General features: G+C 39.7%; 2 protein-coding genes across 3 annotated transcripts in view; both read left to right on the top strand.

Moving 5' to 3' along the window:
* The window catches only part of LOC119428227 (mucin-19), a 37,915-nt gene extending 32,125 nt beyond the window's left edge, over window positions 1–5,790 (top strand). The window contains exons 35-44 of the mRNA XM_037695876.1: window positions 30–202; window positions 282–351; window positions 448–557; window positions 636–667; window positions 898–1,051; window positions 2,018–2,055; window positions 2,139–2,246; window positions 2,440–2,479; window positions 4,969–5,077; window positions 5,156–5,790. Of these exons, the coding sequence (XP_037551804.1) occupies window positions 30–202; window positions 282–351; window positions 448–557; window positions 636–667; window positions 898–1,051; window positions 2,018–2,055; window positions 2,139–2,246; window positions 2,440–2,479; window positions 4,969–5,077; window positions 5,156–5,339 (1,018 nt within the window). The 3' untranslated portion in view covers window positions 5,340–5,790. The remainder of the gene's footprint in view (window positions 1–29; window positions 203–281; window positions 352–447; window positions 558–635; window positions 668–897; window positions 1,052–2,017; window positions 2,056–2,138; window positions 2,247–2,439; window positions 2,480–4,968; window positions 5,078–5,155) is intronic.
* Window positions 5,791–10,107: 4,317 nt separating this feature from the next.
* On the top strand, window positions 10,108–19,614 carry LOC119428159 (solute carrier organic anion transporter family member 1C1). 2 transcript variants are annotated; one of them, XM_037695801.1, is made up of 15 exons: window positions 10,108–10,178; window positions 10,400–10,503; window positions 13,126–13,267; window positions 13,413–13,545; window positions 13,634–13,758; window positions 13,852–13,998; window positions 15,268–15,366; window positions 15,987–16,247; window positions 16,423–16,587; window positions 17,020–17,215; window positions 17,528–17,693; window positions 17,783–17,967; window positions 18,948–19,012; window positions 19,128–19,245; window positions 19,333–19,614. In XM_037695801.1, exons 2-15 carry the CDS (start codon window positions 10,453–10,455, stop codon window positions 19,544–19,546), a joined length of 2,067 nt encoding a protein of 688 aa, XP_037551729.1. In that variant the 5' UTR covers window positions 10,108–10,178; window positions 10,400–10,452; the 3' UTR covers window positions 19,547–19,614. The 2 variants fall into 2 exon arrangements, with proteins under 2 accessions (XP_037551729.1, XP_037551728.1); XM_037695800.1 differs by lacking the exons at window positions 10,108–10,178; window positions 10,400–10,503; window positions 13,126–13,267 and having other exon boundaries at window positions 13,445–13,545; window positions 17,783–18,000.
* The last annotated feature ends 1,472 nt before the right edge of the window (window positions 19,615–21,086 follow it).

Below are 21,086 nucleotides of genomic sequence, written 5' to 3'. Positions count from 1 at the left end.
TTTATAACACGTTCACTGTTTTCCCACAGGGCGTTTGCAAACTGCAGCCAGTTTGTGGACCTGGCTGTTAAAAAGAAGAACTGCAAGTTTGATTCGTGCACCAGCCTGAACGCTTCCTGCTCCGCTCTGTACCAAGCTGCCGAGGAGTGCAAAACTGCTGGTGTCTGTGTAGACTGGAGGGAACTGACTGGTGGAGTTTGTGGTAGGAGCCTGTTTTTATTCACCTGTCTAACGCCGAGTACAGCCAGGCACATCTGTTGATTGTTGTCTCCATGTCTCAGATATTACATGTCCAGTTGGACTAGATTTCATGGAATGCAAAGAGACGCTCGACGACTTCTGCTATGGAGGGTTTGGAAACGCCTTGTATTTGTCTCCGTCATATCCTTGAAGGTACTCGATTGTCAGTAGCTCCAATTCTGTTTCCTTTCTGGTTTGGCCGTTCAGGGTTAGTTTTCCTGGATCCAACCTTGAAAAGATGAGTGCCGGCTGTTTCTGTCCCCCTGGTCTCGTCAGAGCAGGAAACCACTCAAATATCTGCGTGGAAAAATGCAACTGTGAGTTTTCTGGTGTGCAGGAGTGATGTTCAGGTTCAAGTGTCGCGCATCAGAATGAGACTTTTTGTTTCTCCGCAGACTGTAAAGGACCACTCGGCGAGCCCAAACTCGTAAATATATTTTCTCATTTGCTTCAAGTCTGTTCGTTGCAAACATTTACATTTAACGCAGGGTGATTTCTCTTATTATTTCATGTTTTTATGCTTTTATTCATGTTGCTGTAATATCTTGTTATTAATATTTGATGCTGTGATCTTTTTGGTAAGCACTTTGATAACAGTAACTGTTTTAAATGTGCTATATAAATAAATGTGACTTGACTTCTGTTGCTGGTTTCCAGCCCGGTGAGGTGTGGGAGTCTGACTGCCACCTGTGCAGGTGTAACAACCAGACTTGGACCGAGGAGTGCGTTCCAAAACCTCGCTTGCCGACTCCGTTGTGTGCCCCGAGTACCGTTTTGATGAACACAACCTGTTGTGGTGATCCAGTCTGTGGTAAGAGCTTAGAAGTTGGACTTTGTAAACTTGCATTTTCCAATTTGGAATCTAAAAAGATTGCTTTCTTTATCAAGGTTCTTTATTGTCATTCTCATCTCATATGGTACATGAGGTGGAACGAAACTGTGCACTCAAAGTCCCAGTTACACCCAAAAATAGCAAAAATATCAAGTATAAAAAGAAACGGTATACAAAGATCTAAAAAAATATGCTTAACACTAATAATGTAATATAATACAGTGTATTAAACAGCAGCCTGAACATGAGTCTGTAGTGAGCAGATGGTATGAATACAGCAGCTTATGGGTAAGAAATTGGCAGCACAGCTGTTACATATCACTAATTAAAGTGACATTACAGTAATTTTTCTGGTTAGATATTCATGAGTCTAACAGCCTCAGGGTAGAAGCTGTTCCTCAGTCTAGTGGTTATACACTTAATGCTCCACAACCTCCTTCCTGAGGGGAGTGGGGCAAAAAGTGTGTGTATAAATGAGCTGTTGAATTAGTTGTTTGAGACATAATTAGTCCACTCTGTCTTACCTTTTAATCAGAATCCCACTTCAAAAGGTTAGAACTATTCCTTTACTTTTAGAAACAATTTAATTCCACCATTAGACCTCATGCCATGCAGTCGTCCTTTCACAATAAAACCCTTGAACATTTTTTTTCATCTGGATCAAAAATTGAGCTTTCGTCGTTTAATCTAAAAGGAGACGTTTCACTCCAGTAATTATTTACCCGCGTAGCTCCAACCAAGCTCATGCAACACCGAAGCGCGAATGTTCTTTAAATTTAAAGTAAAAGTGAATTTAAAGTATTTAACACATCAAAAATACACATTGTTGAACATTTATATATAAAACTTTTATTTAATGGCAGTGAAAACTACTTCTCCCACAATTCTTTGCTGCTTCACCTAATATTTCCTCTTTTTTTACTGGACGGTTTGTTTGTTTTTTAGTTGAGAAGACGTGCAGTTCCCGTGGACAGACCTTCAAAGTATGCTAAGTCAAATCTCTTATTTTATTATTAGGCCTAAATGTCTAGTTTCTGCTTTTCATGTCTCCTTTCGGTGTTTGAAGGTGGGAGAGAAATGGATAAATAGTGCTCAGCCCTGCACGTCCTTCACCTGCACCACAGAGGGCATTCAGACTGAAACCAGCGTCTGTCCCACAGAAAGCTGCCCAGAGGTGCCCACTTTTACTCCATCACTCACATTTATTGCATTGACTTCACCGTAAACGTGTCCTCAAATTAAAATAAATAATTTTCTCCCAAAGTTACATGCTTGGAATTGATATGTTCTTATTAAAAAAGTTATTTTATGATGTTAAAAACAATAATCTGTTCGTACAAAGCTAACGTTAAGCTGTTGTATTCCAGGAGGACAGAGTTTGGGATGATCAACACTGCTGCTTTTCCTGTAAGTAAAGTTAAAACAACATAAAGAACTAACTTGTTAAATTTTCACCTTTTAGCATTTTTTGTCCAGAAACTATTTTTATTTCTGCGTCAAGGCCCAGATTCACTAAAAATGCACAACACCTGATTCCTTCTCTATCATTTGCTCCTGCAATTAGCTCCTTCTCAATATTCTCAGAGAAAACAGGGTTAATTATGCACCAGCACAAACATTTAGCAGGTGTGAGCAATCTGCGCTCGTTGGCATGAAATCAGGGCGATCTGAGCCCACAGACACCGCAGGGTCAAAAGTGAGAGAGAGAAAGACAAAATGGTTTTCTCATAGTAAGTCCCAGGTCTACGGAGGCACGTTTTAGGACTGAATGAACGTCACTGCATCAAGGAGGCATGGAAATTACATTTTTATTAAAACGTTACATTTTAGGATTTCCTTTACCGCCTTTGCAACTTTTTCTTAATACATTAGCAATACAAAGTACAGCCTGGTATATATTGTGGACCAGGTACCATACCATACCAGCTTTATTTATAGAGCACTTTAAACACCCACAGGATCAAAGTGCTGTGCACATAATAAAACAAGTAAGTATATCTTAACTAGGCCTGTCGCGATAAACAATAAATCAATTAATCGTATGATAAATGAAAATTATCCATCAGCTCTTCACTGACCCCTCCCTTTCTCTTTAAAATCTGTTTTAACGATCCAGAATTGCATTTTTGGGATCGTTAAAAGCAGCTAAGCTGAGAAGCTAACTACGAGCTAAGCTAACAGGCCGACCTCAGGAACAAACCTCCGTCTTGTCGAAGCTCCAAAATTGACGGTTGAAGCCCGTGCCTTTGTGTAAAATGTTTTTCTCTGCAAAAAGAAGCTGAGAACTTGTTTACTGATTTTTTTTTTTATTTATTAAAAGCTTTGCGTGAAAAATGCTATGCTAAATAGCTCAAACCACACTGAGCGTCCACCATTTTGAGAACGGAAAAACAGGAACGAGAGACAGCCCACGTCACGTCAAGGGGCCTCCCTCCCATTTTTCTTGAAGACACACTGCTAGCTCCCTCACTATCCATCCTTCAGTTCAAACGGTCTTATACTGTCATCCAGTGGTCAAAAAAAGTACTACACACAAAACAAATTAACAACATTTCTTCTTCAATTTGCTATTTATTGTCAATTTTCAAACAATATTATCGTTTATTGCAATAATTTCTGAGACAATTAATTGCCCAGCAAAATTTGTTATTGTGACAGACCAAATCTTAACAAGTCACTTCATTATACAGTGTGGTCCTTGTAACATGTATGTGGCAAAATGTACCCACTAAGTACAGAGTGCTTACCTCGTACATACCTGATACAAACCTGATGAAGTGATATTTGACAGTGTACTTACAAGATAAATACCAGGTAAGTACCCAATCCAGTCTGGGTTGTATTGCTACTTTTAATACATCTGAAAATATATATTTTTATTTCTATCTGAGACCAAGTGGGGCTCTCTGGGGCCTCTTTCTGTGCAGCTGGAAATTGATTATCCTCAAACAATTATCCTGTAAGGTAATTACTTTAGGTTCTGTTTAACCTCTGAAGGTGAAGCACCATCTGTTGGAACGTTCTGTTAGCATGGGATTTTGCACTTTCTTGGTAGTTTCTTTGCAGATAGACAAACTTTGGCACTCCTCTGAAAGAAACAGTTATACTTTTCCTGGCATACCTACTCTCTTCCTGCAAAGCAGCAGGTTGCTCTGACAGTTTAGCCTTCCGCGGTGTTAACGCCCTTTCAAGAAAGGATACATATTTCTCACTGGATGCCACAAACAGCTCTGGTCGTTTGAGACTTTGTGATGGTAATTTGCACAAATATAGACAGGCTTTAAATGTTGGTAAACTTTGGTAACAGAAAAACCATTTGGTTGGCAGCACAGTTTAAGGCACACGTCTCCCTTTGCGAAGACTTTGAGGAACTTATGTCTGTTGGTAAATGAAGGTCAGAAACTCTCCAGCTGTATTTGTGAGGATTTGTGCTCCCTAGTATATCGCCCTCTTGTGGTCTGTCCTAACTCCTGCTGCTCCCACCTGTTCCTGAGTGTCTTTTCCCCCAGGTGTTTGTCATCGTCTGTCGTTAGCGTGTGTATGTAAGTCTGCGTCTCTGTGTTCCTCTTTGTCTGGGCGTTGTTCTGTATGGCCCGAGTCCTGCCTGCACATGAGTTCCACCAAACACCAGAAACTTTGCAGTATTCAATGAGTGAGCATACTTTTTGAAGATCGTTAGCCTTTTTAATCGCAGACAGACGCCATTTGGTTGGCAGCGCAGTTCGAGGCGCATGTCTTTCTTTGCTAAGACTTTGAGAAGCAGTTCAGAAACTTTACTTGTAGAATTTGTTTAAAATTAGTCTCTTTTCTTTTAATTGACCTAGGAAGTAAAGACTTTAATTGAAATATATTTGAGTAGAAGCTCGGGGTGATATTTCTGTTTCTTCCAACTCCAGGTAATTATTCTTGCGCTCCAAAAATGGCCACAGTGAACGTCACCGTTCAGAGCTGCGAAGCTGTTGTGCAGATCGCTGTGTGTCAGGGTCTCTGCTCCACCCAGCCCAGGTAAGATTAACATCCAGCTGTCAGTGTTCGGGAGGAATTATTTTAAAAACAGCCCACCGATTGTCTGATTTTTCTCAGCGTGACGATAAGCAGCGACCTGCAGGTGCAGCAGGAGTGCAGTTGCTGTCAGGAACTGCACTCGGAGAGGAGAACCATGACCCTGAACTGCTCAGACCTCGACACCAGGCAGTATGCGTACGATCACGTCACCAGCTGTGAGTGCAGAACTTGCAACACGAGTCAGGACATGCCGGGGCCATAAAAACACAAAAGCTATGACTTTTATATGTTTTGGGAGAGAAAAAAAAATGTTTTTTTAATTTCAAGAAATCATAAAATCATTTAATTTAAATAGGTGATCACCAAATCGTTGTTTTTCTTGGATCAACATACAATAAAATGTTCTTTAAGGTTCAGATCTGTTGAGTGTTTAAGCTTTTATACTTCAGTCTTTAACTGTTTCACTTAGTTTAATAATCGTTTTCGAGCCGTTAAAGGCCGACTGTAATCACATTCAAAACTAATTATTTTGTGATATGTACATGTGAGAGTCTGATGAGATAAATTAAATGTCATGAGGCAGAAAAAGACAAAACAAGAAGACTTCTCTTCCTTTTGTTGCATTGAGAGTCAGTCCAAATCACACATGACTCTACATGCTCTCAAGTCAAACTGTGTCTCTGCTGTTCGATTACTCCTGCAACCACTGGGTGGATATTAATGAAGCGTTCAGGAAGTAATCACTGGGTTTACATCTATAACCGATTCAAGATGGCCACCACAGCTGATCAACAGTAGCCAACACAAAAATAGCTTTAGCTATAAACATAAACAAAAGAGTTTCTCTCCTCTCTGACTCCTCGTTTTGTGTTATGATAAAAACATGTTTGACGTGTTTCAGATCTTGCAGTTTGTACAGCTGCTGTTTATCAAATGTAGGTACGTCGTGTAAAGTTACAGGAACGTCCGTGTTGTCTGAGAATGTAACAGCTTCAGCTATTTAACACTAAATCTGCAACAAATTCACAGAAAGTCATCCGTCTTGTCTGCTCTTTAGGTTGAGCTCCTGTGAATCAAAAGCTTTAGTTCCTGTGCTCCAATACTTTTTGTCCCCTGTTGCAAAGCAAAAAGGGGGAATGTTGACTTTTTAAATGCAGAAATCTGACCGTAAGTGGAAAACTTTATGAACTGTTATAGTGAGATAATCTAAATTAGATTTTTGAAGTTTTAACTGTAAATGACTGCCTGTTTGTGTTTGTTGCAGGTGCTGGTCATGAAATTAGAATATCATGAAAAAGTTGATTTATTTCAGTAATTCCATTCAAAAAGTTCAACTTGTATATTATATTCATTCATTACATGCAGACTGATGTATTTCAAATGTTTATTTCTTTTAATCTTGATGATTATAACTGAAAACTAATGAAAACTCCAAATTCAGTATCTCAGAAAATTAAAATATTGCGAAAAGGTTCAATATTGAAGAAACCTTGTGCCACACTAATCAGCTAATTAACTCAAAGCACCTGCAAAGGCCTTTAAATGGAAGACTGCTGACTTGACAGTTGTCCAAAAGACGACCATTGACACCTTGCACAAGGAGGGTAAGACACACAAAAGGTCATTGCTAAAGAGGCTGGTTGTTCACAGAGCTCTGTGTCCAAGCACATTGAAAGACGAAGTGAAGGAAAAGATGTAGTAGAAAAAAGTGTACAAGCAATAAGGGTAACCGCACCCTGGAGAGGATTGTAAAACAAAACCCATGACAAAATGTGGGGGAGATTCACAGAGTGGACTGTAGTTGGACAGTGCTTCAAGAACCACCACGCACAGACATATGCAAGACATGGGTTTCAGCTGTCGCATTCCTTGTGTCAAGCCACTCTTGAACAAGGGACGGCATCAGAAGTGTCACTTGGGACTGCTGCTGAGTGGTTCAACATTATGTTCTCTGATGAAAGTAAATTTTGCATTTCCTTTGGAAATCAAGGTCCCAGAGTCTGGAGGAAGAGAGTTGAGGCACAGAATCCACCTTGCTTGAGGTCCAGTGTCATGTTTCCACAGTCAGGGATGGTTTGGGGGTGCCATGTCATAGGGGTGGGTGATATGTCTCAAATATAATATTGTGATATTTCAGAGCATTCTGACGATAACGATAAATTTTGTGATATAACAAAAAAATAACAGAAATCATAGTTATTCATTTGACAAAATTAATGTAACATGTTGCTTTGAAGTAAGGCCTAAATGTGGAATTGTTTATCATAAAACTTTTTTTTTCATAATAATGGACCAAAGATTCCATTTTATTAATCAGGATCAGTTCTTGTCTAAACTGTAGTTAAGATCCACAATGAGCTCATTATTAATAACTAAAATGACTCCAAACTTTGTTTATGTTCATATAGGACATCATTCAGATAAAAAACAAAAGTTTTCTCTGAGGTAAGGCGTGTCGCCCTCAACGTGTCAGCTCCAGCCTTTAAACAGAGTATTTGTTGGGGGTGACTCTCAGCTACTACCACACCTAATTAAAATCCAATATTTGTAAAACTGACTGAGTTGGAGCCATTTTTGTGTTGGCTAAGGTCGATTAGCTGTGGTGGCCATCTTGAATTAAGATGACTTCAGAATAATCAGTTGTATGACTTCTTTCTGGGAGCTTCATTAAAGCATGTTCAGTGGTTCATGTAATATTTTGCTAACAGGTCCCCCTTTAAATGAGTCCCCGTGGCTCAATGGGATTAACCTGCATAAATAAAGGTTGAATGGAAAAAACAAAACAAAGTGAGAAATATAATTTACAGTGTGATGGCTCCCTCTCCTGGCTGAGACTGATGCTGGAAAAAAAAATTCTTCAGCCTCGAACATCTGGAGTCACTTGTAAAAATGTGTCCTTTTATATGAATCAAATGAAATACTGACACTGTGGAGAGAAACAAAATAAATTAAAACTTTTAAATAAATATTTCCCCTGAGCCTGTTGTTTTTACCTTTTATCACAGAGAAATGTCAGTTTATCACGTGATGGACGACAGCGAGCAAAACAAAAGTGTCTGTATATTTATCATCTAATCATCTGTCTGTTACAGAGAAGTCCTTCCCTGTAAAGTGCAGCGTAAACTTTTTATATTATTATTATTATTCCCCGAACACTAAAAGTTATTTCAAGCAGAACAGAAGCTCAAAGCAGCATCTAAATGGAAAAATGGCAACAATGTAGCTACAAACAAAAATCTAAGTTTAGAAAAACCGTAGCTAAATCGCAAACTAGCCACAACTAACTACCGTAGCTCAAAGCTAAACGTAGCGCGACTGAAGCAAAAGCTGGTGGGGGCTCAGTCGTCGAGGGACAGGTAAATCCAACAAGAGTAATAAAAAAAACAGAACTGGACTTGTGTTCTGTGGCTGAAGACGTTCGGCTTCCCATGCGGGAGGTTTCATCAGTTCAGAAACTGTTCACCTGAGCTCGTTGTGCCTCACGGTGGTCGGGCACTTTGGTGAAGAGAGAGGCGGATAGTTCTGTTGATGAGGGAAGTGTACCGGACAAACCTGGTCCACCAGGTGAGGGAACTGGGGACATGTTTCCCATGAGCCTAATGGAAATCTTTTTTATTTTACAGTATAAATAAGTCATGTTGTTTCCTCCTGATGGCACAATCAAAAACCACTGTACCGACCTTGTCTAGCCCCGTTGGAGAAACAAGTTGTCACTAATCTGGGAGTGAAAATGGACCCTACCATGAAACTAAACAGTCAGGTAAACACGATTGTTATATCCTGTTTTGTTTTGTTTTTTTCAGTTGAGGCGACTAACTAACTTAAGTCCACACTGTCCAAAAATAACCTGGAGACAGTAAAACATGTTTTCATAACATCCAGGCTTGATTACCGCAGTGCTCTTCTGTTTGGCATCATCAGACTCTACTGCTCGTTTACAACTGGTTCAAATGCTGCAGACTGATTTTTAACTGCAAAGAGAGCACATTACACCAGTTTTGGCCTCCCTTCACTGGCTCCCAGTTCACTTCAAAATTCATTTAAAAACCCCTTTGTGTGTTTTTAAACCTCTGAACAGTTTATTATCTCACTGATCTGCTGCAGCCATATGCCCCACAGAGCTCTCTGAGGTCAGCAGATGCTTCTGTTGGTTCCAGGAGTTCGTTTTAAGCTCAGAGGTGACGGGACCTTCTCTGTTGCTGGTCCAAAACTGTGGAATGAGTTACCACCGCATGTCAGGCAGGCTCGCCCTCTCACTGTTTTCAAGTCTGGTTTGAAAATTCACTTTTATTCCCGGGCTTTTGACAATGTGTGATTTGATTTTAACTCGTCTGTATTCTATCATGTTAATTTAGTTGTTATCTTTACCTCTGTTAATCCTGTGTCCTTTTGCTGTGCAGCCCTTTGACCTCGCTGCTGTTTTAAGAGCTTTATAATAAAGTGGTATTGTATCTTTAATTCACGACGTGTAAGAGGAGTAAAGGTGAATTTGTGTTGAATTACTCCAAGTTTAACAAAGTTTAACGAGATGATATGATCCGAAAGCCATTGTTTGTGGCAGGAAGCCTCTGTTGGTACAAGAAGACTTTGATCGGGTCCTGGAAGCACCGAGTCGTACAAACAAAACAAATAAAATAAATCTCTCCGAGAGGAAAGTACTTGTTTCCTTGAAACCAGCAAAGTGACGGAAGCAGCAGCTCGTACAACAACAAACTATGTTCATCGCTGCTGTTCGTTTGAAAGGGAGCGACACCCGGGACGTTCTGTGATGTTCAGAGGAGGATGTGTGGGACCGTGGACGTCCGTGTGTGTTTGCACTCCGACGACCTCTGAACTGTATTCCAACGGTCAGACAAGCATCCCACTGGAACAACTTGTGTGGTTACCGTCGCATCCGCGCGTCCTGTCCGTTGGGAGTCTTTGGTTGGGGAGGGACTGGACAACCTTTTATTTACACAATCAACAAGACCAGCGGCTCAGTTACTGATTGCAGTTGATTTTATAATTTATGTGATAAGACCTCAACTTCAGGCGCAAAGTCCCGCAAGTACAGCAAACCTTCAGCTGGGATCCACCATACTGGGTCGCTGCTGACTCACAGGTAATACACTTTTTACTACTTTATCTGGAAGGTTTTCTCTCAGGGCGGTCAGAGGAAGTGCTCTGCTTATATAATGCTGGTGCACCCAGACCACAAATTAACAGTTAGTTTAGAAAAAACAACTTGTGGTGTTTTTTTTTTACTTCAAGGCTTGTTAATATAATTATTTTATATTTAAACTCCTGCATCGTTTTATTTATTAGATTACTTTCTTGTTGCAGGTTTTGTTTGCTGTTGATTCTTCGTTTTTAATTAATAAGCAAACGGACGCATCATGAGTGTGGAGTCCAAAAGACCACGGGAGGCTTTTTGCTCTAAGCTGAAGGTGAGTGAAATGTTACCATGTATCTGCATTGCTACGAACATAAAAGCACTTTGGCAATGTTTAATTTCTTAACCGTGGACTCCAACACCTGATTGAGTGTAAATAGACAAAGTGATGCTGATAAAGATGTTAGGGGTTGTCGAGGTTTATATTGTCGTTAAGCTGCTGTGATGAGAACTTTTATCACATAAAAGCTGTTACGTGGCTCATTTTGTCCATGTGTGCATAATATACTCTGAATTACAATTTATTTGTCCAGAAAGTCATGCCTTAGTTAATAATCAGGTTATTAGCTTTCTGATAACGGTTATTTAAAGAGAATAAAACACACAGAAACCTTAATGAACCCTGACGGAAAGGCTGCTGAGTCACATTTACCGGGGAAATCACGAGTTATCTCTGACCTGCAGGTTACTGTGTATTCCTGTTAACCATTAATCTTTGTGTCGAATGTATGGCTACATAAAAAATAAAACGCCGGAGAAATTAAAATTATATATATTTATTGTGCAATTTGCAGACAAAGATGGAATTTTTGTGCCTTGAAATTATAACTGACAAAAAACAAATAACAAAAAAATCAAACTTTCAATTCTTTAATAGATTTTTGGGGCTCTGAGCTGCACCTAGCTAACCAAAGCTAACATTAGCTTCATCGATTTCTTGGTTGTCTAAGATTTACTTTAAAAAGCGACTCTTTGTAGATGGTTTCAAAGCGTCATTGTTGTTGAACGGAGACTAAATCTGGATGTTAAAGGCCAAGAAGTGACACTTTAACAACAACGCCCCACTTTAATCTGTAGTTTTTCAGCTTTAATATTACACAAGAGGTTTTTTTCCCCTGGTGTCCATTTAAATCTTGTGCCAAAAGATGTTTTGTTAAACCAAGACCAATATGTTTCCAGTCAAAATAACAAAATGACTAATATCAAGACATTTGGAAGAACTGAAACTCCTGGTATGCTCAACAAAGGGATTGTGAGCTCCATTAAGAGACTTTTTCCTGTAAAAGTATCACAAATGGTGAACCAGACACATGAATCAACTCCTAATAACAACTTTAAAAACCAATTAACACAGCTTTTATTTATTTTAGATACTTGTGGTTTGATCTAGTGTAACCCTTTACTTAATATCCAGATAGTATGAGACCAAAAAGAGCAACTCCAAGACTATGAAAAAGTTGAGTGTTTATTTACAAAATGTGAATCAACAGTAGAGCAGCAACTTAACTGGGAGGAACTGGAACCCCTGAGAGCAAGGACAGATATTAATACGATGGTTTGGATCCTTGAGTATGGTTCAAGATATCGTCTCTTACTATCGGAGGAAAAGTTCATCACATGGGTGAGGCGCCGACAGTTCCAGTAATCACAAACGAGGAGGTTCCAGAAAGGTTGCATAGATCGGTGGACAGGTGGTGGAAGACTGGAGGAATCACCAGGAGGCTTTAACGATGAAACCAGGGAACACCAGAGTCAGTACATGCGAGTAGTGTTGTAGTACTCGAGACCGGTCTCAAGACCACTTTTTGATGGTCTCGTCTTGGACTCGATCGCATTTGGTCTCAGGATTTTATTTCAAGACCACATCTGTGGAAATATCACTAAGTTGCCAGAATATTGTCCAGTTTGTTTGTCAACATCTTTGTTTTTATTGGATGCAAAACGTACTGGTTCAAACCCAAGCGATAACGTGACTCGTTGCTAAATACATGTTTTGTTACCGTGTCGCGCCCACCCCCTTTCACTCGCACACGCCCGGGTTGCCAGATTGGGCGGTTTACTGCCATTTGGGCAGTTTTCATTGTGATTTTGCTGGGAACTCTGGGAAGATTTTTGTTGGGTTGTTGTTTTGCCACATATTGTTAAATTACCTTGGCTTATAATGATGTGCGTTCATGTTCAAACAGTAAATATTTTGTAACAATACATTGATTGGGCAGATTTTTGTCTGATATGGCTGTTTTTAACAGATTTTGGGGCTGGAAAGCCTCAACTCTATCTGGCAACACTGGTCACTCCAAGAAAATGCGAAGTGATTGAATCACATGAAGTTAAGCCACTGAATGTCTGATTTCTTTATGTAGCTTTGAAAATGTATAAAAGCTGATATATTCATTCAAAAGCAAATTTAAAATTGCAGTATGTAACTTTTATTAAAAAAAATATTTTATAATGAAATTTTATTTTATTTGAGGTCTTGGTCTTGACTTGGTCTCTGCTTAGGTGGTCTTGAACACAAAACTACATGTGAGAGAAGGTTTTAGTCTTTAGGAAAAGTAAACTGGCCAGGAACACAACTCCCAGTAGGCAGGCAATGCACCAGCGTCGGATTGAAGTCATCAACTGCCGTTTATACTCCTACTGCTCGTTAGGGTAATGGTCTGCAGGTGTGAGCCTGTTGGCGTCCTCTGGTGTTGGAGAGCTGTAGGGAAAAACTGGAACTCCTACATTTAGTGCATAAAAAATGTTCAAGTAATATCTGTGTTTGGTCTTTAAGAAGATATTAAGAGTCAAGTAAATCCAAAAGTTCAGTCTCTTTGACAGATACATGAAAATCACGTCGTCTCTGTTTGAATCAACATTTCTCACCAAGTCTAACCAGAAACGTGTTTTGCAGCTTTTTTTGGTCTCGTTGGCGTTTGTGTATTTTGCCAAAGCTTTTGGCGGAGCCTACATGAAGAGCTCCATCACCCAGATTGAGAGGCGCTTCAACATCCCCAGCTCTCTGATTGGGGTCATAGATGGCAGCTTTGAAATTGGTATGCACACACGCTGGTTAATGGAGATTATTTTTTTAGATGCATCATTTTGAAATGGCGGATAAATTCTGCAACCATTCCTTTAAGGCAACTATTTTCTTTCTTTATTCGTAAATGTTTTTCTTCCCGACTCTTCCTTCCCAAGGCAACTTGTTGGTTATCGCCTTTGTGAGCTACTTTGGTGCAAAGCTCCATCGACCACGGCTGATTGGGGTTGGCTGTTTAATCATGGCCGTCGGCTCCTTCCTCGTAGCGATGCCTCACTTCTTCCAAGGACCGTTAGTACCCACAATTACTCGTTTCTTGTCTAAACTCAAGCCTGGGTTCAGGAACAGAATCCTTGACGAACCTCTCGATTGTTTCCAGGTATAAATATGAAACCAGCATGTCTCACAACGCTCAGGTCAACAGCACCGAGAACACCCTGCCCTGCTTGGCCAATCACAGCTCAACAGATGAAAATGAAATGTTTGATTTTGAAACACAAAAAGGTTTTTATCACGTTGGTGTTGAAGTTCATCCGTTTCCGTTTTAGATTTGACTGAAACGCTCCGTGGTTTTAAATCGACTTTTCCTTCCCTCAGCTTGTGAAAAGGCCGTTGGCTCGTCCATGTGGATCTACGTTTTCTTGGGCAACATGTTGCGAGGCATCGGAGAGACTCCCATCATGCCTTTGGGAGTGTCCTACCTGGATGACTATTCCAGACCTGAAAACACGCCTTTTTATTTGGGTTTGTTATTTTCATTCACGTTTAACAGCACATCGCCCTGTCTGGGCTTTATGGCGTTTTATTTAGTGCAATATTTTCATAATTGTTTTTTCTTCATACTCGCTGTACCATCATACAGGTGCATCTCAAAATATTTGAATATCGTGAAAAAGTTGTCTTTTTTTGGTCAATCGCTTCATAAAATAAAACTCATGAATTCATTACACGCACAGTGAAATATTTCAAGCCTTTTTTTTTAGGATTTTCATGATTTATGTTTCACAAATAATGAAAAAAAACAAGATTCATTGTATCAGAAAATGAGAATATTCCACAGCCAGCTTTTAGTACCTTTGTCAGTGTGGACTGGAGCCGAGTCCTGTGAAGCTCGTCAGTAGAAGGAAGCATGAAGTCTCTAAAATGTCCTGCTAGATGCTGCGTTGACTAAACCCAGTGGACCAGCAGAGGACATGGACCCAAACCATCACTGACTGTGGAAACTTCACTCTGGACTTCAAGCAGCGTAGATTCTGGACCTGTCCACTCCTCCAGACTCTGGGACCTTGATTTTTAAATGATAATGACTTTTACTTCCATCTGAAAAAAGAGGACGTTGGACCACTGAGCAACAGTCCAGTTCTTTGTCTCCGCAGCAGGTAAGACACTTCTGATGTTGTCTCTGCTTCAGGAGTGGCTCAACACGAGGACTGAAACAGCTGATTAGGGTGTGACACCAGGAGTTTGAAATATTGAACCTCTTCACGTCATTTTCTGATACACTGATTTATTTATTATTTGTAAGACATAATACATCAAAATGTGGTGGGAAAGGTGAAGCATCCACACCTGCCTCCACCCTCATTTGTCCCACTTTGTGCCATTGAGCAAGGCCCTTAACCCCCAACATCTTCTCCCTGGTCGCCCTAGATAGCAGCTCTGCTCCACACAGAGGGCTGTGGTAGCTCAGTGGTCTGTGGTTGCATCAAGAAGGGCATCCAGCATAAAAATAATCGCCAAGTCTTCATGTGAGTTAGTTTAATGTGGCGAAGGGAGCAGCCGAAAGAAGATTAAAAAAGCTATAATCGCTAAAATTACAAGAAATAAACACTTTCAATATTTCACTTTGTTTAATGAATTAATATAATATACGAGTTTCACTTTCTGAAATGATTGGCAAAAATTTTTTTTTAACTTAATCACAATGTTCTAATTTTTTGAGACACACCTGTACATTGTCACATGATTTGACGTAGATATACTTGTTTATCTTGTCTCCTTTCTTTATTTCAGCCGTTATCCATACAGTGGGCATGTTAGGACCTATGGTTGGATTCATGCTCGGGTCTTTCCTAAGCAAGCTCTACGTTGACATTGGATTTGTCGATTTAGGTATGAGACTGCATTTTCCACAGAGAAGACCTTTAGTGGTGTGTGGTAGTATTGTATTTTACCATTAACAACTCAAGAACCTTAAATGACAAAGATAAGACCAATGTTTCAGCGGATCTAAACCTTTGGTTAACGTATTATATTCATTTATTCATTAACAATTCAAGAACTGGACTTTGTAAAGGTTGGACCAATGTTTCAGCGGATCTAAACCATTGTTTAACATATTATATCCATTTATTCATTTACAATTCAAGAACTGGGCTTGTTAAAGGTTAGACCAATGTTTCAGCGGATCTAAACCTTTGGTTAACATATTATATCCATTTATTCTTTAACAATTCAAGAACTGGACTTGTTAAAGGTTAGACCAATGGTCCAAACAATCTAAACCTTTGGTTAGCAAGCATTATGTCCATTTTCCCATTAACAGAATAAGAACCGTATCGAGATTGTTCTAACATGAAATAAATAAATACAAATAACATTTGTCAAAGAGCAAGGGTTGCAAGAGAATTACCCAACAGCTCACTCTGACATAGTAACACAAGCTTTACATAAAGGCATCTAGAGTTCATTCCAGTGAACCCATTCCACTTTCTGTCCTTACTTTCTCCCAGACAGCATCAGTATTACCTATAAGGACTCTCGCTGGGTGGGAGCCTGGTGGCTGGGCTTCATAGTGACCGGCACAGCAATTCTGCTGTCAAGTATCCCCTTCTTCTTTCTGCCCAAGTCTCTGCCCAAACAGGGATGCGAGGAGAGCAAAAACAAAACCACAGAAATGACCACTGTGGCAGAACAGGAGAACTTCCTGCCAGATGAGACTCAAGGAGGTGACGAAAAGGAGAAACCAGTCACATTTGGCCAAATGGTCAAAGGTAACTCACCGTTTAGATTCAACATAATGCGTGACTGTAACCTTTAAAGATTTTTCAGAGAACAAAGTCGACACACGAGTCATGAGAAACTGCAACAAAAGGTTGAGAACCGGTACTTTTATTCCAGAACGAGGGGGACTTAATTTTTTTTTTTTTTTTTTTTTTAAATCACTAGATTTTCTTCCTTCCTTGAAGAGACTGTTCAGAAACAGCATCTACATCATCATGATCCTCATCAACCTGGTTGCCGTCAACGGCTTCATCGGCTTGATCACCTTCAAGCCGAAGCTCATGGAGCAGGTCTACGGCCAGGCGGCAGCCAAGGCCATTTTTCTCATCGGTACGTCCCCCCCCCACGCACTCCAACCCTGCTGTAGCAGAAACAATGATGTTATTGGAAGGAAGTGTGATTGTGTACGATGAAACGCACTTAAAACGTAACCGCTAAATGTCTCCTTGTGGGCTCTTCTTTTGTCCAGTTGTTTGTGAAGTTGAGAAGCTATAAACGGCACTTTATGGCGGTTTACCTGAGCGGCTGATCAACCTTGTTGGAATATAAATTGTCACCAAACATAAAGCAACAGAGACCAGAACCAGTTCAGGTTCATGTGTCTTTAACAATCAGTCTTTTAGCATTGGTTATTTAGAATTAGACTTAATTTTGGCACCAAAAAAGCAACATTTACAAATACAATTGATCGTGACTCTAAAGACACAAGTGGTGCTGTTTTACACATTCCCAATAATAAACCATGGATCCGTTCATCCACAGGGATTATGAACCTGCCAGCAGTAGCTCTGGGGATCATCACCGGTGGGTTTATGATGAAACGGTTCAGGATCGGCATCGTCGGAGCATCCAGGGTGTGCATGGCTTCAACTTTGGGGTCCTTTCTTTCAATGGCCTTGCAGATTTTCGTTCACTGTGACAACGCTGAGGTGGCTGGGCTCACCGTCTCATATAAAGGGTGCGTGGTGCACACAGAACTGTAAAACAATTTGGAAGAAAACTGGACTTTGTTATCAACTTGAAAAGTTCTGAAGCAGTTTTGAAGAACACCAGTGCAGCTACTGCTCAAGATCCCGTCACCTTTCTTCTAGATATCCCAATAGCTCAGAAACAGTAGAAGTCAATGAAAGTTTGAACGTATAAAAACGATCATTGCGTTGTTTTGCACCTCTTTCTATGCGTTCATCTTGTTATAATTAATGCTTGCTGCAAGAGATGACAACCTTAATAGTATTTAGCTTGACATTTGTGTTTTCCTTGTGTCCGACAGGTATACAAACGTGTCCTACAACCAGCAGACTTTGCTATCCCAGTGCAACATGGGCTGCTCCTGCTCCTTGAAGCACTGGGACCCAGTGTGTGCCTACAATGGCATGACGTACGCCTCACCCTGCCTGGCGGGCTGTCAAACCTCCTCTGGAACGGGCAGGGCAATGGTAAAGCGAAACTCCTAAACGCACGTTGACAGAAATTATTATTTTTTTTAAGTCCCTAATTGAAGTCGCATTGTGTTCTTTCTCTTCAGGTGTTTCACAACTGTACCTGCATTGATGACGTGATGACCAAAGCTGCGAACAGGTCAGCTGTGCTGGGCCAGTGTCCCAGGAAGAGCGACTGTGATCAGAAATTTAAGATCTACATGTCTATATCTGTGGTGGGATCCTTTTTTGCTGCTTTGGCTGCCACACCGGCATACATGGTGCTGCTTCGGTACGACATGCTAACGCTAACAATGTGTATTAGGTGTGTTAAAATGGCTAGCTGCTAAAAGTGGGACACTTTGGTGACGGTGTTTTAGGCTTGAAATATGCACAGCCACAGATTATTTTTTTTTTAGTTTTAGCAGAATGGAAATAAGTTTTATTTTAATATTTTCGTAGTAATACATAATACAGCCTGGTACATACTGGGTACAAACCAGGTAATTACAGAGTATTCACCTGTTACTTACTGAGTACTTGCTAGGTACTTAACAATATACCGGATACCTTACTAGGTATGCACTTGGTATAATCAAGTACATATTGAGTGTGCCATGTATTAACCAAGTATGTATTGGGTATGTACCAGATACCTGCTGGGTATCTACCAAGTATGTACAGGGTATATGCTTGGTAACAAAATACATATTGAATATGTACCAGGTACATACAGGGTACTTATTGTGTATGCACTTGATATTAACCAAGTTCATATTGAGTATGTATTAGGACCTTGCTGAATATGTGCTCGCTACATGCACAATATTTACTGGATACTTCACGGACATGTACCTGGTATAAACCAAGTACAAACAGGATATTTACAGGGCACTAGCTGAGTACATATTGAGTATGAACTGGGATCTGCCAAATACGTACTGAGTAATTATCGGATACTTAAAGGTTGCATACCTGGTATTAACTTAATACATACTGGCAATGTGCCAGGCATTAGCTGAGTACATATTAAGAGTGTACTGGGTAAGTACCTGGTATTAACCAATGGCTACGTGCCAGGTATTTATAGAGTACAAACGGGTACAAACCAGTTACTCAATTGTATGTACTGTACATAATGAGTATGTATCTGATACAGAGTAGGTACTAGGCACTTTCTGGATACGTACCAGGCACTTTAATTTATTGTTACCCATTTTTATGTTTAGTTGGTTTAAAATATAAATATATTATTGTCCCACGTTAATTTAGGTCTATACAACCAGATTTGAAGTCTTTGGCCTTGGGAATGCAAACACTGATAGTAAGGTGTCTAGGTGAGTATACAAACTAAAGTACAACACAAGAACACACACTCATGATGGTTTTTCTTTTCTTACGACACGACACAAAATGTCATCATGTAGCCATCAGTTTTGTAAACCTTGTCAGGTGGAATCCCTCCCCCGATATATTTTGGAGCACTAATTGATCGAACGTGTTTGAAGTGGGGTACCAAGCAATGTGGAGGACGTGGAGCGTGTAGACTCTATGACGCCAACACATTCAGGTACAGTAAAATCAGATCAACCCTTTGGTCAAAACGACCCCCGAGGGCTCGGCTTAAAAAAACAAACAAATCCAACTTCTCTTCCAGATTAACGTACATGGGGTTGGTCAGCGGAATATACATCCTACCCAACATTTTGTGGGGATTCCTCTATGTCAAAATTGTCAAGAGGGAAAAGAAGTTAGCTCTGAGGAATCAGGCCAAAGAAAATGAAGTGGAGGCGAACGGCGAGAGCAACGGACACGCCAACATCAGCATCGCCAAAAACAAACAAGACACAACCACGGAGAGCACAATTTAATGTGCTGTGGGAAAGCTACGCATTATTGTAAAGAAGATGAACGCTTATGTACTGTTCTCCATCCATAATGGACCAAATGCGGTAACGGTACAGTGTCGGCACTGTTTGGTCTTCAAGTGGTATACCTCTTCCTTTTTTTAAATATCGTCATAAAATAAACATCTTCAGAGGTTAAATATCCCAAAAACAAACAAACAGTTATTGCGACATAATTGGAAAGTCAATTCTCTTTAAATTTAAGTTATTGAATCCCTGTGCATTGTGTGGTCTTTAATATTTAAACTCAATTAAAATTAGGTCAAATAATGGCAGTTATGTCAAATTTGTCATATTCGTAATGTCTGACACAAACATTTTAAGTGATTGTACTTTTTTTTTTAATTATTCTTGTATAGTATAAAAGCAGTTTACTCATTAGTACAGCCAAACTAAGGTCATGTGGCCCAATGGTAGCTCTGTGTTACCAATGGTTATAAGACATAGTGCATGATATTTAGAGAAACAGGCAAAAGTCTTTGTCCAGGCTAGGCTAACGGTTACCCAAAGGACCAGCTTTGGAGGGTTTATAAAATGCTAACGGTGCTGAATGTTTTATTTTTCTGCCAGGAGTTGAGTAAACTTTTGGACTGACTGAAGTCTACATACATGTCGTAACAGACGTTTTCCGGTTGCAAAAACGGCAACAAACTGAACAAACGTCATGCTGAAGTGTATTGTTTGATATTAGCTAATGTAGCATTCCTTAGCAGTGTCAGCTAATGTAGCGTTCTTTGCAGCAGGAAGTCATTTTAAGCCTGAAATAAACTGACCCTTGCTTGGTTAGGTGTTAGCCCTGCCTGGACAAACACTTTTGCCTCTTTCTCCAAACTTCTTGCAGCGTTACTGATGTCACGGTTGAAAAGGTAATAACTATTTGAATATCACTTCAAAATTGACTGGACTATCTCTTTAAATGCTCTGCTGATGTCTTGTTTTATGCTAGGACTTTTGAGTTTGTAGACAAAGCTAAAAAAAAAAGTTATTTTTGTAGATGACTGTGGCATGTATGCAACAAAAGCAAATATTTTTGGTGACATTGTTAGCGTTTAAGATTTTTTTTTTTAAGCCTTGTGCTGTCATCTGTGTTTATTTTAAATGTACTGTTGCTTAGCTTAGCTTAGCTTGCTAACGCTTAGCTTAGCTTGCTAACACAAAAGTGTGTAACAAGTGAAAGTTTTGCTCAAATAAATTAACCCCCTCCCTCTACGACCACTTGATCTTGTTAATTTGCCTGCCATGCTTTAGCCCAACTAAACAGAAATCAATTTTATTAAATATAAAATATGACATTTTTAATTTTTTGTCATCATTTTTAGCTAAAGCTAATAACTGATGGTTGTAGCTTGACCAGTCTTTTTCAATTTTCAAACATAAAGAAAAGAGAAAAGACTCCGTGTTCTTAAGATATGTGAATTTGTTTTGTGAATATTGTGTTTAAAAGCTTTCATAGGCATATATTAGTTTATTCACATTTAAAAAAATGTATACTATAGCTAAAAAT

Source organism: Nematolebias whitei, chromosome 22 (assembly GCF_014905685.2).
Source record: "Nematolebias whitei isolate Nwh7 chromosome 22, NemWhi1, whole genome shotgun sequence".
Lineage (NCBI taxonomy): Eukaryota > Metazoa > Chordata > Actinopteri > Cyprinodontiformes > Rivulidae > Nematolebias > Nematolebias whitei.
This window is presented reverse-complemented; position numbering and strand designations above follow the sequence as displayed.

Excerpts from the sequence above, each read along its gene's own strand:
- LOC119428159 (XM_037695801.1), top strand. The coding sequence starts at position 10,453 with ATGAGTGTGGAGTCCAAAAGACCACGGGAGGCTTTTTGCTCTAAGCTG. Across the intron at positions 17,968-18,947 it reads GCATACATGGTGCTGCTTCG|GTCTATACAACCAGATTTGA; the intron begins GTACGACATGCT and ends ACGTTAATTTAG. Across the intron at positions 19,246-19,332 it reads TATGACGCCAACACATTCAG|ATTAACGTACATGGGGTTGG; the intron begins GTACAGTAAAAT and ends CTTCTCTTCCAG.